Below are 17,760 nucleotides of genomic sequence, written 5' to 3'. Positions count from 1 at the left end.
AGCAAGGAGGATATAGCGGGAGACGCAAGGGTGAAGCAAGGAGGATATAGTGGGAGACGCAGGGGTGAAGCAAGGAGGATATAGTGGGAGACGCAGAGGGTGAAGCAAGGAGGATATAGTGGGAGACGCAAGGGTGAAGCCATGAGGATATACTGAGAGACGCAGGGGTGAAGCAAGGAGGATATAGTGGGAGACGCAGGGGTGAAGCAAGGAGGATATAGTGGGAGACGCAGAGGGTGAAGCAAGGAGGATATAGTGGGAGACGCAAGGGTGAGGCCAGGAGGATATACTGAGAGACGCAGGGGTGAAGCAAGGAGGATATACTGAGAGACGCAGAGGGTGAAGCAAAGAGGATATAGTGGGAGACGCAAGGGTGAAGCAAGGAGGATATACTGAGAGACGCAGAGGGTGAAGCAAGGAGGATATAGTGGGAGACGCAAGGGTGAAGCAAGGAGGATATACTGAGAGATGCAGGGGTGAAGCAAGGAGGATATAGTGGGAGACGCAAGGGTGAAGCAAGGAGGATATACTGAGAGACGCAGAGGGTGAAGCAAGGAGGATATAGTGGGAGACGCAAGGGTGAAGCAAGGAGGATATACTGAGAGACGCACGGGTGAAGCAAGGAGGATATAGTGGGAGACGCAAGGGTGAAGCAAGGAGGATATACTGAGAGACGCAGGGGTGAAGCAAGGAGGATATAGTGGGAGACGCAAGGGTGAAGCAAGGAGGATATACTGAGAGACGCAGAGGGTGAAGCAAGGAGGATATAGTGGGAGACGCAAGGGTGAAGCAAGGAGGATATACTGAGAGACGCAGGGGTGAAGCAAGGAGGATATAGTGGGAGACGCAAGGGTGAAGCAAGGAGGATATACTGAGAGACGCAGGGGTGAAGCAAGGAGGATATAGTGGGAGACGCAATGGTGAAGCAAGGAGGATATACTGAGAGACGCAGAGGGTGAAGCAAAGAGGATATAGTGGGAGACGCAGAGGGTGAAGCAAGGAGGATATTGTGAGTGACGCAGAGGGTGAAGCAAAGAGGATATAGTGGGAGACGCAAGGGTGAAGCAAGGAGGATATACTGAGAGACGCAGAGGGTGAAGCAAAGAGGATATAGTGGGAGACACAAGGGTGAAGCAAGGAGGATATACTGAGAGACGCAGGGGTGAAGCAAGGAGGATATAGTTGGAGACGCAGGGGTGAAGCAAGACGGACACAGTAGGAGACGCAGGGGTGAAGCAAGACGGGTACAAGTGGGGATCAGGTTGGGAGGGAAGGAGAGAGTTGACAGTGTAAAGAGGAGAGGAAATAGTAACGGTTGAGGATGGTCCTGGTGATGAAGAGAGAGGTGGGGGAGGGGGCGTGATGGAGCGTGAAATGGGTTGAGGATGAAGGAAGAGGGAAGGAAGGATGAAAGGAGAGGAACAGAAGGATAAGAACTGGAAGAAGGAGGGTGGAAAATAGGGAAAATTAGAGAGTTGGTGAAAGGGAGTTGGCACAAATTGCACCTTAATAAATATGTCATTTTTTATTTAAGTTCGCAGTGTTGACTAACTTCCTGCATTGTTTGAGGGCGCTCCAGACCCTCTCCCTTCATGGGTTATATTTTCTGGTCCCTAGGATGGGTCTATGTTCCTAGCAGGGGCTGTGTTCCTAGCAGGGCTCTATGTTCCTAGCAGGGGCTGTGTTCCTAGCAGGGCTGTGTGTTCCTAGCAGGGCTGTGTGTTCCTAGCAGGGCTGTGTGTTCCTAGCAGGGCTCTATGTTCCTAGCAGGGGCTGTGTTCCTAGCAGGGCTGTGTGTTCCTAGCAGGGCTGTGTGTTCCTAGCAGGGCTCTATGTTCCTAGCAGGGCTGTGTGTTTCTAGCAGGGCTGTGTGTTCCTAGCAGGGCTCTATGTTCCTAGCAGGGCTGTGTGTTCCTAGCAGCGCTGTGTGTTCCTAGCAGGGTTGTGTGTTCCTAGCAGGGCTGTGTGTTCCTAGTAGCGCTCTATGTTCCTAGCAGGGCTGTGTGTTCCTAGCAGGGCTCTATGTTCCTAGCAGCGCTGTGTGTTCCTAGCAGGGCTCTATGTTCCTAGCAGGGCTGTGTGTTCCTAGCAGCGCTCTATGTTCCTAGCAGGACTGTGTGTTCCTAGCAGCGCTCTATGTTCCTAGCAGGGCTGTGTGTTCCTAGCAGCGCTCTATGTTCCTAGCAGGGCTCTATGTTCCTAGCAGGGCTGTGTGCTCCTAGCAGCGCTCTATGTTCCTAGCAGGACTGTGTGTTCCTAGCAGGGCTCTATGTTCCTAGCAGGGCTGTGTGTTCCTAGCAGGGCTGTGTGTTCCTAGCAGGGCTGTGTGTTCCTAGCAGGACTGTGTGTTCCTAGCAGGGCTGTGTGTTCCTAGCAGGGCTGTGTGTTCCTAGCAGGGCTCTATGTTCCTAGCAGGGGCTGTGTTCCTAGCAGGGCTGTGTGTTCCTAGCAGGGCTGTGTATTCCTAGCAGGACTGTGTGTTCCTAGCAGGGCTCTATGTTCCTAGCAGGACTGTGTGTTCCTAGCAAGGCTCTATGTTCCTAGCAGGGCTGTGTGTTCCTAGCAGGGCTCTATGTTCCTAGCAGGGCTGTGTGTTCCTAGCAGTGCTCTATGTTCCTAGCAGGGCTGTGTGTTCCTAGCAGGGGCTGTGTGTTCCTAGCAGGGCTGTGTGTTCCTAGCAGGGCTGTGTGTTCCAAGGAGTGCTCTATGTTCCAAGCAGTAACAGAAACCAGGAGCGCATGGACTGAGTCACTGTAGCAGTGCACAGCCTCAGACTTGGTGGATGATGTAGGCTTCCTGCTCAGAGGAAGTTGATAGCATCATATTATACCGTGACGCACCAGCACCTTGCCTTGACCAGACCACACACTAGAAGGTGAAGGGACGACGACGTTTCGACAATCGACTTGAGAATGGTCCAGGACGGACCGAAACGTCGTCGTCCCCTCACCTTCTAGTGTGTGGTCTGGTCAACATACTTTAGCCACGCTATTGTGACTCATCGCCTGCACCTTGCGTTGTGTGGTGGGCACAACACCTCCAGGTGTTCACGCAGCACATCAAGATTCCCTCTTCTTTTCCTGGTGCTTCTCCACCCACCAACATTTCCCACAACACTCTAGGTCCTCCAGTCGGTGTCCAGGAGGAGGTCGAACCAGTGCAGTATTAACTCTAGGCGAGTCAGTTAGCCGGAAGATGGACAGGAGAGATGCCACTTAACCAGATGACAGACAGTTAAGGAACCAACATGAGAGAAGCCAGTTGAGATGATAGCTGGAAATAGCGACAGAAGACTTAAGAGGTTTATTTTTATTTTTAATATTGTGGGTTTGTTCGACTTCAAACATTTCAGAGACGTCGTTTCTCTCACAATTAAAAAGCAGGTTTATTTTCCAGGTTGAGACAGTTGCGAAAACCTGTTCACTGTTCGTCCAGTTCTTGTCTGTAAAAAGACCACAAAAATGTAATGTACATGTAAAAAGGCCACAAAAAGATGTAATTGAATTCTCAAGTCTTGTAAATCGTCGATCAGAACGTGAAATGTTATAAAAAAATAAAGTTGTTTTTGGCCAGAAATATCCCCAATTTTTGGTAAACATTTATAGTAATTCGTCAGCTTTTTCCGAGTGTCACTTTCCTCCGTCTTTTGCCTAATGCTTTTTCGTATCTAAGAATTTTCCTAGTTAATTGTTTTCATTAATTTGTCTGAATTGTTTAAGGCTAAAATTATATTTAATGGGAAACTCTTAATATGTGTTGACGGAAGAGGCAGCCTCCCTCTACTGCTGGTTTACACACCCCTCTACTGCTGGTTTACATCCCTCTGCTGCTGGTTTACACACCCCTCTACTGCTGGTTTACATCCCTCTACTGCTGGTTTACACACCCCTCTACTGCTGGTTTACATCCCTCTACTGCTGGTTTACACACCCCTCTACTGCTGGTTTACATCCCTCTACTGCTGGTTTACACACCCCTCTACTGCTGGTTTACACCCCTCTACTGCTGGTTTACACACTCCTTTACTGCTGGTTTACATCCCTCTACTGCTGGTTTACACACCCCTCTACTGCTGGTTTACACACCCCTCTACTGCTGGTTTACATCCCTCTGCTGCTGGTTTACATCCCTCTACTGTTGGTTTACACACCCCTCTACTGCTGGTTTACATCCCTCTACTGCTGGTTTACACACCCCTCTACTGCTGGTTTACACACCCATCTACTGCTGGTTTACATCCCTCTACTGCTGGTTTACACACCCCTCTACTGCTGGTTTACATCCCTCTACTGCTGGTTTACATCCCTCTACTGCTGGTTTACACACCCCTCTACTGCTGGTTTACATCCATCTACTGCTGGTTTACATCCCTCTACTGCTGGTTTACACACCCCTCTACTGCTGGTTTACATCCCTCTACTGCTGGTTTACATCCCTCTCATGCTGGTTTACACACCCCTCTACTGCTGGTTTACATCCCTCTACTGCTGGTTTACATCCCTCTCCTGCTGGTTTACATCCCTCTACTGCTGGTTTACATCCCTCTCCTGCTGGTTTACATCTCTCGCCTGCTGGTTTACATCCCTCGCCTGCTGGTTTACATCCCTCGCCTGCTGGTTTACATCCCTCTACTGCTGGTTTACATCCCTCTCCTGCTGATTTACATCCCTCGCCTGCTGGTTTACATCCCTCTCCTGCTGGTTTACATCCCTCTACTGCTGGTTTACATACCTCTCCTGCTGGTTTGCATACCTCTACTGCTGGTTTACATCCCTCTCCTGCTGGTTTACATCCCTTTACTGCTGGTTTACATCCCTCTCCTGCTGGTTTACATCCATCTCCTGCTGGTTTACATCCATCTCCTGCTGGTTTACATCTCTCTACTGATGGTTTACATCCCTCTCCTGCTGGTTTACATCCATCTACTGCTGGTTTACATTCCTCTGCTTCTTGTTTACATCCCTCTCCTGTAGGTTACATCCCTCTCCTGCAGGTTTACATCCCCTTTCCTGCAGGTTTACATCCATCTGCTGCTGGTTTACATTCATCTTCTACTGGTTTACAACTCTCTCCTGCTGGTTTACAACCCTCTACTGCTGGTTTACAACATTCACATGCTGGTTTATATCCCTCTGTTGTTGGTTTACATCCCTCTCCTAATTTACACCCCTCTTCTGCAGGTTTGCATCCCTCTTCTGCAGGTTTACCTTCCTCTTCTACTGGTTTACCTTCCTCTTCTACTGGTTTACACCCCTCTTCTGCTGGTTTCCATCCCCCACACTGATTTTCTTTTCCCAGCCCAAAACACCAACGAACTCCCTACTTCCACACCATTGAACAAACTCGACAAGTGTATGTACTCACCTAGTTGTACTCACCTATTTGTGCTTGCGGGGGTTGAGCTTTGGCTCTTTGGTCCCGCCTCTCAACTGTCAATCAACTGGTGAACAGGTTCCTAAGCCTACTGGGCTCTATCATATCTACATTTAAAACTGTGTATGGAGTCAGCCTCCACCACATCACTGCCAAATGCATTCCATCCGTTAACTACTCTGACACTGAAAAAGTTCCTTCTAACGTCTCTGTGCCTCATGTGGGTACTCAGTTTCCACCTGTGTCCCCTTGTTCGCGTCCCACCAGTGTTAAATAGTTCAGCCTTGTTTACCCGATCGATTCCTCTGAGGATTTTGTAGGTTGTGATCATGTCTCCCCTTACTCTTCTGTCTTCTAGTGTCGTAAGGTGCATTTCCCGCAGCCTTTCCTCGTAACTCATGCCTCTTAGTTCTGGGACTAGTCTAGTAGCATACCTTTGGACTTTTTCCAGCTTCGTCTTGTGCTTGACAAGGTACGGGCTCCATGCTGGGGACGCATACTCCAGGATTGGTCTTACATATGTGGTGTACAAGATTCTGAATGATTCCTTACGCAGGTTCCTGAACGCTGTTCTCATGTTAGCCAGCCTCGCATATGCCGCAGACGTTATTCTTTTTATGTGGGCTTCAGGAGACAGGTGTGATATCAACTCCTAGATCTTTCTCTCTGTTCTTTTCATTAAGTACTTCACCTCCTATTCTGTATCCTGTGTCTGGATTCCTATTTCCACTGCCTAGTTTCATTACTTTGCATTTACTCGGGTTGAACTTCAACAGCCATTTGTTGGACCATTCACTTAGTCTGTCTAGGTCATTTTGTAGCCTCCTACTATCGTCCTCACTTTCAATCCTCCTCATAATTTTTGCATCATCGGCAAACATTGAGAGAAACGATTCTATACCCTCTGGGAGATCATTTACATATATCAGAAACTGTATAGGTCCAAGGACTGACCCCTGCGGGACTCCACTCGTAACGTCTCGCCAATCTGAGACCTCACCCCTCACACTGACTCGTTGTCTCCTGATGCTTAGGTACTCCTGTATCCAACGGAGTACCTTCCCTTTCACTCCAGCCTGCATCTCCAGCTTTTTCACTAGCCTCTTGTGTGGCACTGTATCAAAGGCTTTCTGACAATCCAAAAATATGCAGTCTGCCCACCCTTCTCTTTCTTGCCTTATTTTTGTTGCCTGGTCGTAGAATTCAAGTAACCCTGTGAGGCAGGACCTGCCATCCTTGAATCCATGTTGATGCTGTGTTACAAAGTTCTTTCGCTCCAGGTGCTCCACTAGCTTTCTTCACACAATCTTCTCCGTCAGCTTGCATGGTATGCAGGTTAGGGACACTGGTCTGTAATTCCGTGCCTCCTGTCTATCCCCTTTCTTGTATATCGGGACTACGTTAGCTGCTTTCCAAATTTCTGGCAGTTCCCCTATTGCCAGTGATTTGGTATACACTATGGAGAGTGGGAGGCACAGTTCTTCTCCTCCTTCCTTTAGTATCCAAGGGGAGATTCCATCTGGGCCTATAGCCTGTCACATCCAACTCTAGTAAACACTTCCTTACTTCCCCGCTGGTAATCTCAAACTCTTCCAGTGGTTCCTGGTTTGCTATTCCCTCTGTTATCTCTGAGATTTCTCCTTGCTCTAAGGTGAAGACCTCTTGGAACTTCATATTCAGTTCATGACACACTTCCTTGTAGTTTGTAGTGAATCCTTCTGCCCCTATCCTTAATTTCATAACCTGTTCCTTTACTGTTGTTTTTCTCCTGATGTGGCTATGCAGCAATTTAGGCTGAGTCTTTGCCTTGCTTGCGATGTCATTTTCGTATTGTCTTTCTGCCTCTCTTCTCATCCTGACATATTCATTCCTGGCATTCTGGTATCTTTCTCTGCTCTCCAGTGTCCTGTTATTCCTACAGTTTCTCAATGCTCTTTATCTTTGCTGCTTAGCTCGCTTACATCTCTGATTAAACCATGGGTTTCTCATCTTCATTTCACTGTTTTCCTTTTGGGCTGGGACAAACTTGTTTGCTGCGTCCTTGCATTTTTGCGTGATGTAGTCCATCATATCTTGGGCCGTCTTTTCCCTGAGCTCTGTTTCCCATGCTATATCTTTTAGGAATTTTCTTATCTCCTCATAGTTTCCCTTTCGGTATGCTAACCTTTTGGTTTCGGTATCCCTCCTCGAGTTCAATAACCCTTCTTCAATCAGGTACTCAAACACCTATACACTGTGGTCGCTTATTCCTACTGGGGCTTCAAAACCGATTTCTCTTATGTCAGAGTCGTTCAGGGTGAAGACCAGGTCGAGTCTCGCTGGTTCGTCATTTCCTCTCATCCTTGTGGGTTCTCTGACATGCTGGGTTAAGAAGTTTCTAGTCACCACCACCAGTAGTTTGGCTCTCCACTTATCCTCGCCTCCATGCGGTTCCATGTTGTCCCAATCAATCCTTCCGTGATTGAAGTCCTCCATGATGAGCAGGTGGGATCTATTTCTACTGGCAGCAGAGGCTGCCCGCTCAATTATAGTGTTAACTGCCATGTTGTTGTTTTCGTACTCTTGACTGGGTCTTTTGTCATTTGGTGGAGGGTTATATATTACTGCTACTACTATCCTTGGTCCTCCCATTGTCATGGTGCCTGCTATATAGTCTTTGAAACCCTCACAGCCCGGGATATCCATCTCCTTTAAATTCCATTCCTTTCTCATGAGCAGGGCCACTCCGCCTCCTCCCCTACCTTCCCTCTCTTTCCTTATTACTGTGTACTCCTGGGGAAACACGGCATTCGTTATGATTGCAGAGAGTTTTGTTTCAGTGAGTCCGATTACATCTGGGTTCACTTCTTGTGCTCTCTCCCTTAGTTCACTTGCCTTGCTTGTGATCCCATCTATGTTCGAGTACATTGCCCTGAAACTGACTCTCTTCTGCTTCTCCTCTGGGAGGGACCTGTGGGGTCTGGGGTGAGCGGGAGCTGGGAGGATCTGGAACGGGGAGACTGGTGGAAGAGGAAGGGCTTGGGGGGGTGGGGGGGGGGGAGGGCGAGGATAGGGGGAGTGGGTGAGAGGGGGAGGGTTGGGGGGGTGGGTGAGAGGGAGAGGGTTGGAGGGGGTGAAAGGGGGAGGGTTGAGGGGAGTGAGAGGAGGAGGTTTGGGGGGATGGGGGAGAAGGGGGGGTTTGGGGGAGAAATCAGTAAAGGGGGGAGGGCTTGGGGGGCATGGGGGGAAGGGAAGGCTGAGGTGGGTGAGGAAGAGGGGAGGGTTTTGGGGTGTGGTGGAGAGGGGAAGGCTTAGGTGGGGTGGGGGAGAGTGGGGGGCTTAGGGGGGCGGGGGAGAACGGAGGGCTTGTGGGTGGGAGAGATGGGAGGGCATGTGGGAGAAGGGAGGGCTTGGGGGATGGGGGGAGAAGGGAGGTCCTGGGGGGAGGGGAGAGTGGGAGGAGGGGGGGAGTGGGAGGAGAGGGGTGGATGGGGGGAGGGTGCCTTAGGTGGGTACTTAGTGGGGGGCTGACAGGGGTTGGGGCAGGTAGGTTGTCTGTTGGGTAGAATGTGGGGGTAGTGCCGCACTCCCTGTGGCTAGTGCACTGTTTGAGGAGGGTTCCCGATTCCCCTCTGGGATTGCAGGGATCGGGGATGTGTATCCCTGATTCCTTTCTCTCTCCCTGCGCTCCTTCCTCGCGTCTGCTGCCTGCTTTCTCTCTTTCCTTGTCATATCCCTCTGCAGGAATACTCTTTTGAACTTCTCTACATTTCCTAGACAGCACTTCCTTTCTAACATTTCCTCTTTCGCGATTTCGCTCATGATAACCACCTTTATCATTCGGTCTCTGTCCTTGTTGTACTTTCCAAGCCTGAAAACCTTTTCAACATTTTGTTCAGCTCCCTCCATCTTTACCTCTTTAAGGATCTCTTTAACCATGTTTTTGTCCTAGTCTCTCCGCTCCTTTGGTCTGGTCCCTGTTTGCTCTTTAATGCCTGCTACTACTACTGCTCTTTTTCTCTCTATCAGCAGGCTAGTACATCTAGCTGCTTCCTGAGAGGAGGCCACTTCCATGGCAACTTCCTTAACTGCAGACCTAGCTTCAGGGCTCGTTTTAAGTATTTCAGCAAATGAGAGCTGAGGTGTGGAGGTCCCCTCCAAAGTAGCATTCATGTCTCCCAGAGGCACGGTTTGTGTCTGGTATTGCGGAGGAGTCTCCTTCAGGCACCTTATCTCCTCCTTTGCTGCCCTTAGTTCATCCTGCAGGTTGGCAACTGTCTCCCTCATTACCCTCAGTCCTTCACTGAATTCATCCCACATTTGCTGGAATACTCCCTTCACCCAGGCTTCCTGTTCCACCCCATCCTCTGAATTTGTTTCAGCCGCGATTGTCATCTTGTGTTTGTCCCCTCGAGTTCGAGCTTCCATGTCTTCCCTATGAGAGAGAGAGAAAGAGAGAGAGAGAGAGAGAGATAGAGAGAGAGAGAGAGAGAGAGAGAGAGAGAGAGAGAGAGAGAGAGAGAGAGAGAGAGAGAGAGAGAGAGAGAGAGAGAGAGAGAGAGAGAGAGAGAGAGAGAAAGGGAGAGAGAGAGAGAGAAAGGGAGAGAGAGAGAGAGAGAAAGGGAGACAGAGAGAGAGAGAGAAAGGGAGACAGAGAGAGGGGGGGAGAGAGAGATAGGTGTGTGAGTGTGTACTGAAGGAGAGGGGGATGTGGGAGAGAGGGAAGGGATGTGAGGGTGTGTGGGGGGATTAGAGTGGGAAGGTTATGGGAGGGTGTGGACCATATGGTTGGGAGGCAGTGTGTGTACTGTTGTTGCTCTGGTGGGAGGGGGTGGGGGTGAGAGAAGGTGGGGGGGGGAGAGTTGTCTCGGTTTAGAGCAGAGTGTTTTTCACACTTGGATGTCAGAAAACTAGTTCCCACATGAGCCGCACATTTCCCTTGATATTCGTTTCAGTTTGTTAACTTATATCCAAGACTAACTATTAAAAAGCAATAACACTGTAGACTTTGTGAGAGGCCTTACCTTACTGCCAATTCAAAACATCCCGCAACACAAACAGGTGTTAAGTACTGTTGACAGTGGTGTGTAGGCCTGCTGGCTCCATCCACGCCGCTGCCAGGCGTAGGTCCCTCCAACTTGTCACTATATATCTCCAGTATTCTGCTTCTAATTCCTCTTAGCACCGATATAGTTCAATTCCACACGTTTAGAATCACTTCTTCACTAACCTATTCACTATTTGTTATGATCCTCACTATCACATCTAGTTGTGTACACTCTGACCATGCAGTGGCCCACGTGCTTGTCCTGGCACAGATGTTGTACCCCCGATCTTGCCTAATATGCACTATCGGACACTATCCATAAGTTTTCTTGATTCAAATTGGTGTGTTGCACTTTGTATTATCACTGAACACCGAATTTCGCGTGTATCCCTCTGATGTCCCGAGATATAAAGCCTTATTGACGAGCGCGGCGCAACGTGACCACCTCCCTCACCCTCGAGAAATGTGTGTATGTGTATGTGTGTGTGTGTGTGTGTGTGTGTGTGTGTGTGTGTGTGTGTGTGTGTGTGTGTGTGTGTGTGTGTTTACTAGTTGTGTTTACTAGTTGTGTTTTTGCGGGGGTTGAGCTTTGCTCTTTCGGCCAGCCTCTCAACTGTCAATCAACTGTTTACTAACTACTTTTTTTTTTTTTTTTTTTTCCCACACCACACACACACACCCCAGGAAGCAGCCCGTGACAGCTGACTAACTCCCAGGTACCTATTTACTGCTAGGTAACAGGGGCACTTAGGGTGAAAGAAACTTTGCCCATTTGTTTCTGCCTCGTGCGGGAATCGAACCCGCGCCACAGGATTACGAGTCCTGCGCGCTATCCACCAGGCTACGAGGCCCCCACTGTGTGTGTGTGTATGTGTGTGTGTGTGTGTGTGTGTGTGTGTGTGTGTGTGTGTGTGTGTGTGTGTGTGTGTGTGTGTGTGTGTGTGTGTACTCACCTAGTTGTACTCACCTAGTTGTGTTTGCGGGGGTTGAGCTCTGGCTCTTTGGTCCCACCTCTCAACCGTCAATCAACAGGTGTACAGATTCCTGAGCCTATTGGGCTCTATCATATCTACACTTGAAACTGTGTATGGAGTCAGCCTCCACCACATCACTTCCTAATGTATTCCATTTCTCAACCACTCTGACACTAAAAAAGTTCTTTCTAATATCTCTGTGGCTCATTTGGGCGCTCAGTTTCCATCTTTATCTATCCTATCAATTCCCTTGAGAATCTTGAATGTAGTGATCATGTCCCTCCTAACTCTTCTGTCTTCCAGTGAAGTGAGGTTCAATTCCCGCAGTCTCTCCTCGTAGCTCATACCTCTCAGCTCAGGTACTAGTCTGGTGGCAAATCTTTGAACCTTTTCCAGTTTAGTCTTATCCTTGACTAGATATGGACTCCATGCTGGGGCTGCATACTCCAGAATTGGCCTGACATATGTGGTATACAAAGTTCTGAATGATTCTTTACACAAATTTCTGAATGCCGTTCGTATGTTGGCCAACCTGGCATATGCCGCTGATGTTATCCTCTTGATATGTGCTGCAGGAGACAGGTCTGGCGTGATATCAACTCCCAAGTCTTTATCTTTCTCTGACTCCTGAAGGATTTCCTCTCACAGATGATACCTTGTATTTGGCCTCCTGCTCCCTACACCTATCTTCATTACATTTATGTGTGTGTGTGTGTGTGTGTGTGTGTGTGTGTGTGTGTGTGTGTATTTACTTAGTTGTACTTACCTAGCTGTTTTTGCGGGATATTGAGTATACTCGCCTATTTGTGTCTTCAGGATCGACCATTGACTGTTGGATCCTGCCTTGCGAGTCATCGGTTGTTTACAGCAATGACCCCGGTCCTATTTCTCTATCATACCTGGTTTTAAAATTATGAATAGAATTTGCTTCCACAACCTGCTCCTTAAGTGCATTCCATTTTTTCACTATTATCACGCTAAAAGAAAACTTCCTAACATCTCTGAGAGTCATCTGAGTTTCCAGGTTCCACCCATGTCCCACCGTTCTGTTACTATTCCGTGTGAACATTTCGTTCATGTCCACTCTGTCAATTCCCTTGAGTATTTTATACATTCCTATCATATCATCCCCTCTCCCTTCTTTTTTCTAGTGTCGTAAGGCACAGTTCCTTGAGGCGCTCTTCATACACCATCCTTCGTAACTCTGGGACGAGTCTCGTTGCAAACTTCTGAACCTTTTCCAGTTTCCTTGTATGTTTCTTCAGATGGGGACTCCATGATAAGGTGGAATACTCTAAGACTGGCCTCACGTAGGCAGGGTAAAGCGCCCTAAATGCCTCCTTACTCAGGTTTCCTAATAATGTTCTAACTTTTGCCAGTGTAGAGAACGCTTCTGTTGTTATCCTATTTATATGTGCCTCAGGAGATAGATTAGGTGTTACGTCCACGCCCAGGTCTCTTTCTCGCCTCGTCACAGGTAGGCAGTTCCCTTTCATTGTGTACTGTCCCTTTGGTCTCCTATCACCTAGTCCAATTTCCATAACTTTACCTTTGCTCGTGTTGAACTCCAGTAGCCAAGTTTTTTAGGCTTGTAGTACTAGCACAGCCTAGTACCCTCTGATCATCTCTGCCACCTGTTCAAGTCCTCTTGGAGTATCCTACAATCCTCATCTGTCACAACTCTTCTCATCAACTTTGCATCATCCGCGAACACCGACATGTAGGACTCTACTCCTGTAAACATGTCGTTAACATATATTAGAAATAGAATTGGTGCAAGCACCGATCCTTGAGGTACTCCACTCGTTAATGTTCACCAATCCGACTTCTAGCCCTTTACCGTAACTCTTTTGCTCCTTCCTGTTAAGTAGTTCCTTATCCATGCTAGGGTCTTTCTTCCCATTCCCGCCTGACTCTCCAGTTTGAACAGCAGTCGCTTCTGCTGTACTGTATCAAAGGCTTTTTGGCAGTCCAGAAATATGCTGTCTGCCCAACCTTCTCTGTTCTGTCATATTCTCGTTATTTTATCATAGAATTCCAAAAGGTTTGTTAGGCACGATTTCCCTGTCCAGAACCCATGTTGATGTTTGTTCACAAACCTAACGTTCTCCAGGTGTGCAACTAGTCGTAGCCTAATTATTCTTTCAAGTTTTTTACAGGGGATGCTTGTCAGTGATACAGGTCTATAGTTAAGTGCCTCCTCCCATTCATCTTTCTTGAAAATCGGTACAACATTTTCCCTCTTCCAGCAATTGGGCAATTCTCCCGACATAAGAGATTCAATAAAGATCCTTGCCAGAGGCACGCTGAGGGCCTGCACTGCCTCTTTTAGTATCTACGGTGATACTTTGTCAGGTCCAACTGCTTTAGTTCTATCCAGTGTTGTCAACTGTTTCATTACCTCCTCTGCTGTCACCTCTATATCTTATAGTCTTTCATCTATGGTAATCTCTTCTAACAATATGAGCCACTCCAGCTCGGTTGTGAACACTCCATGAAAACTGGCATTCAGTGCCTCGCAGATTTCCTTGTCACTGTCTGTATATGCCCCCTCTGTTTTCCTTAGTCTTGTCACTTGGTCGTTCACCGACATTTTACTTCTTATATGGCTGTGTAGTAATTTAGGTTGCTTTTTCGCTTTGATCGCAATATCGTTCTCATAGTTCCTTTTCGATGTTCGTCTTATGTTAATGTAATCGTTCCTAGCTCTGTTGCATCTGATCTTGTAGTCTTCTGTCCTTTGTCTTCTGTACTTCCTCCACTCCCACCAGTTGGCCATTTTTGCTTTCTGACACTGTCTATTAAACCATGGGTTATTATATTCCCTCTTACTCTTTCTCTTTACTGTTGGTATAAATCTCTCTTCGGCCTCCTGGCATTTCCGTATGACTAGGTCCATCATATCTTGGACTGTTTTTTCTCTAATTTCTTCCTCCCACTGCACTTCTCCCAGATAGTCCCTTATCCTCTTATAGTCCCCTTTCCTGTAGTCCACTCTCCTTTCCCAGACCTCTTGTCGCTTGGTCACAAGTTTGAATTCCATTAGGTAGTCAAAGACTAGAACACAATGGTCGCTGGCCCTCAGCGGTATTTCATGTTCCAAATTCTCGATTTCTTCTACGTTCTGGGTGAAAATCAGGTCTAATAGGCTAGGTGCATCTCCTCCTCTTTCCCTTGTGTTTTCCTTCACATGTTGAGTTAGGAAATTCCTGTCTATAATATCTACCAACTTTGCTCCCCACGTTTCGTCCCCTTTATGGGGATTCCTTGATTCCCAATTTATCTCTCCATGATTTAGGTCCCCCATGACCAGCAGTTTCGCTCTCATTCTATGAGCTAATGTTGCTGCCTTCTGCAGTTCATCTATTAATGCCTTGCTGTTCTTATCATACTCCACCTGGATCTTCTGCTGTTTGGTGGGGGATTGTAGTTTACAAGATCACAATCTTCCTCCCATCTGCTGTCAGAGTTTCATGTATCGAGCGCGTGTTCTCATTGGTAACCCGATTTCTAAGGTCTTCGAGCTTTCATTTCCGCTTTATTAGGAGTGCCACTCATCCCTCCCTGTCTCCGTGTCCTCTCTTTTCTTATCACCTGGTAGTCCTCTGGAAAGATTGCATCCGAGATCAGGTCATTTATTTTAGTTTCCACTATTGCAACTAGGTCAGGATCTGCCTCTCTAGCTCTTTCTTGTATCTCTTCTGCTTTATTAGATTCCCCATCAGCATTGTTGTACAAAATCTTGAGATTCTTCATGGAAACTCTGGTACCAGAGTTTGCCCTTTCTTTGGGGGTCTGGCGGGATCTAAGGGTGTCTGGGAGGTGAATGGGGTCTGGAGGGGCGTTTGAGGGGCGAATGGGGGCTGGATATCTAGGATGGTAGGTAGGAAGGTCTAGGGTAGGGCCTGGGTAGGTAGGTATGGAGTAGGAAGGGCATACTGAGTCTGAAGATTAGGGAGGGTCTGAGAGTCATAGGGGGATTTAGAGGTAGCGTGAGGTTGAGAGTCCGATAGAAGTTGAGAGGTTGGAGGGAGAAGAGTAGAGGTGGTGGGTGGAAGAGGGGAGGATGGAGCATGGATAGTGAGAGTAAGAGAGAGAGGTTGTATTAATCAGGGGGAACTCAGGGGTAGGTGTGGGCATTGGGGCAGAGGTTGGGAAGAGGGAAATGGAGGAATAGGTGGGAGGGTCCCCCACAGGGCGGGTCCATGTGAACCCCTTGCAAGGGGAGGGAGGTCACATGGAAGGAGAGGGGCTGAGGAGTGGTGAGGGCTGGGCGAGTTTGGGGGGTTGAGGGGATGAGTCGGTCCTTGGAATGTGGGTTGAAGTAGATGGATTTGAATGCAATGGAGGTCAGAGAGGTCAGGGGAGGTGTTGGGGAAATAAGCAGATGCAGGGGATAGGAGGGCTGATTTTTTGGGGGAGGTGACCTCACCTCCAAAGGATACCTGATCAACCAGGCTGTGACACATACGTCAGGCTGCGAGCAGCCGCGTCCAAGTCCAGCAACCAGGAGGCCTGGTCGACATCCGGGCCGCGGGGACGCTTAGCCCCGGAAGCACCTCAAGGTAACCTCAATGTAACCTGGGAAACAGGTGTAGGCTGGTGAGCACAAGATGGGGCAAGAATGGGTTAGCACTGGGGTGGGTAACTACGCCCGAATGGAAAGAGTTGTGTCGTGGAGGTCGACTCGCCCTGTGAGCTATCTGTTCATCTTTTGTCATGTATCTGTCATTATACACGTTATAATAATTTTTGCTGCCTCTGAGTAAATGTGTTGCAGTATGTAATCCACTGCCTCTTCGTTAGTGAACTGCACCAGGACTGGTCGTTTCTTGGTACAGTTGTAAGCCCCAATGCGGTGGTAGATTTCCACCTCATTCCCTGCCATCTCGGCACTAATATCTCTCAAGATCCCCTGTAACTCAAAATCTCCATCCTTTCCTGCCTCAATGCTGCCTTGGCTTTGAGTTACCCATTAAGTATGATTGACCTCCTCCTCAGTGAAGCACTGTCATGCTGGTTGCCCTTCCCCTGGACACTCCCCATCCCTCCCACACTTGCTCCTCCATCCCCCACTACTCCCCCTTCCCTTGGCATGCTTCCCTTATTCCTGCCAAATTCAGTTGCTAGCTTAGTTATTTTACTTTCCCATGCTACCCTGTTCTTTCCGATTTCTGCTTGAATATAATCCATAAACTCTTGTTTTTGTCTCTGAACCTCGTTCTGTATCTTATTAAATATTTTACTTTTAATCTCATGGATTAGATCCTCTTTCCAAACATCCCTCTTCTCTACAAATTTCCCAATCATCTTCTCCACAAACCTATCATCTTCTTCAGTCATAATACTGCTGGACCTAGACGCCATTCCTGACCTAGTCATCGCTGTAACCAGCCTTACCCACGGGGTTCCAAGTACCTTACCGACCTGCTAACACAATATATGTGAGTGAGTCTCCAAGCGTCTCCCCACTTGGTGTAGTAAGGGTTGTCTTTCACTCGTATACACGTATTCACTTCGAAGTAGCCTGATTATCCCTTCCCCTTCACTAGTGACCCCAGGAGCTCCTAACCCAACGTCCATCCGACACGACGAACACAAGTGTACTCACCTAGTTGTACTCACCTAGTTGTGCTTGCGGGGGTTGAGCTCTGGCTCTTTGGTCCCGCCTCTCAACCGTCAATCAACAGGTGTACAGGTTTCTGAGCCTATTGGGCTCTATCATATCTACACTTGAAACTGTGTATGGAGTGAGCCTCCACCACATCACTTCCTAATGCATTCCATTTGTCAACCACTCTGACAATAAACAAATTCTTTCTAATATCCCAGTGGCTCATTTGGGCACTCAGTTTCCACCTGTGTCCCCTAGTACGTGTGCCCCTTGTGTTAAACAGCCTGTCTTTATCTACCCTGTCGATTCCCTTGAGAATCTTGAATGTGGTGATCATGTCCCCCCTAATTCTTCTGTCTTCTAACGAAGTGAGGTTTAATTCCCGTAGTCTCTCCTCGTAGCTCATACCTCTCAGTTCGGGTACTAGTCTGGTGGCAAACCTTTGAACCTTTTCCAGTTTAGTCTTATGCTTGACTAGATATGGACTCCATGCTGGAGCCGCATACTCCAGGATTGGTCTGACATATGTCGTATATAATGTTCTGAAAGATTCCTTACACAAGTTTCTAAAGGTCGTTCTTATGTTAGCCAACCTGGCATATGCTGCTGATGTTATCCTCTTGATATGAGATTCAGGGGACAGATCTGGCGTGATATCAATCCCCAGGTCTTTCTCTCTCTCTGAATCTTGAAGTATTTCATCTCACAAATGGTACCTAGTATCTGGTCTCCTGCTTCCTACCCCTTTCTTTATTACATTACATTTGCTTGGG

The 17,760-nt window shown here is 48.0% G+C and overlaps 1 protein-coding gene across 1 annotated transcript in view; it reads right to left on the bottom strand.

Moving 5' to 3' along the window:
- LOC123750385 (spermidine/spermine N(1)-acetyltransferase-like protein 1) overlaps positions 1-16,755 on the bottom strand; it is a 30,880-nt gene extending 14,125 nt beyond the window's left edge. Inside the window, exon 1 of the mRNA XM_069339670.1 lies at positions 16,518-16,755. Coding sequence (XP_069195771.1) covers positions 16,518-16,755 — 238 coding nt within the window. The remainder of the gene's footprint in view (positions 1-16,517) is intronic.
- Between the last annotated feature and the right edge of the window lie 1,005 nt (positions 16,756-17,760).

Source organism: Procambarus clarkii, chromosome 42 (genome assembly GCF_040958095.1).
Source record: "Procambarus clarkii isolate CNS0578487 chromosome 42, FALCON_Pclarkii_2.0, whole genome shotgun sequence".
Classification (NCBI taxonomy): domain Eukaryota; kingdom Metazoa; phylum Arthropoda; class Malacostraca; order Decapoda; family Cambaridae; genus Procambarus; species Procambarus clarkii.
This window is presented reverse-complemented; position numbering and strand designations above follow the sequence as displayed.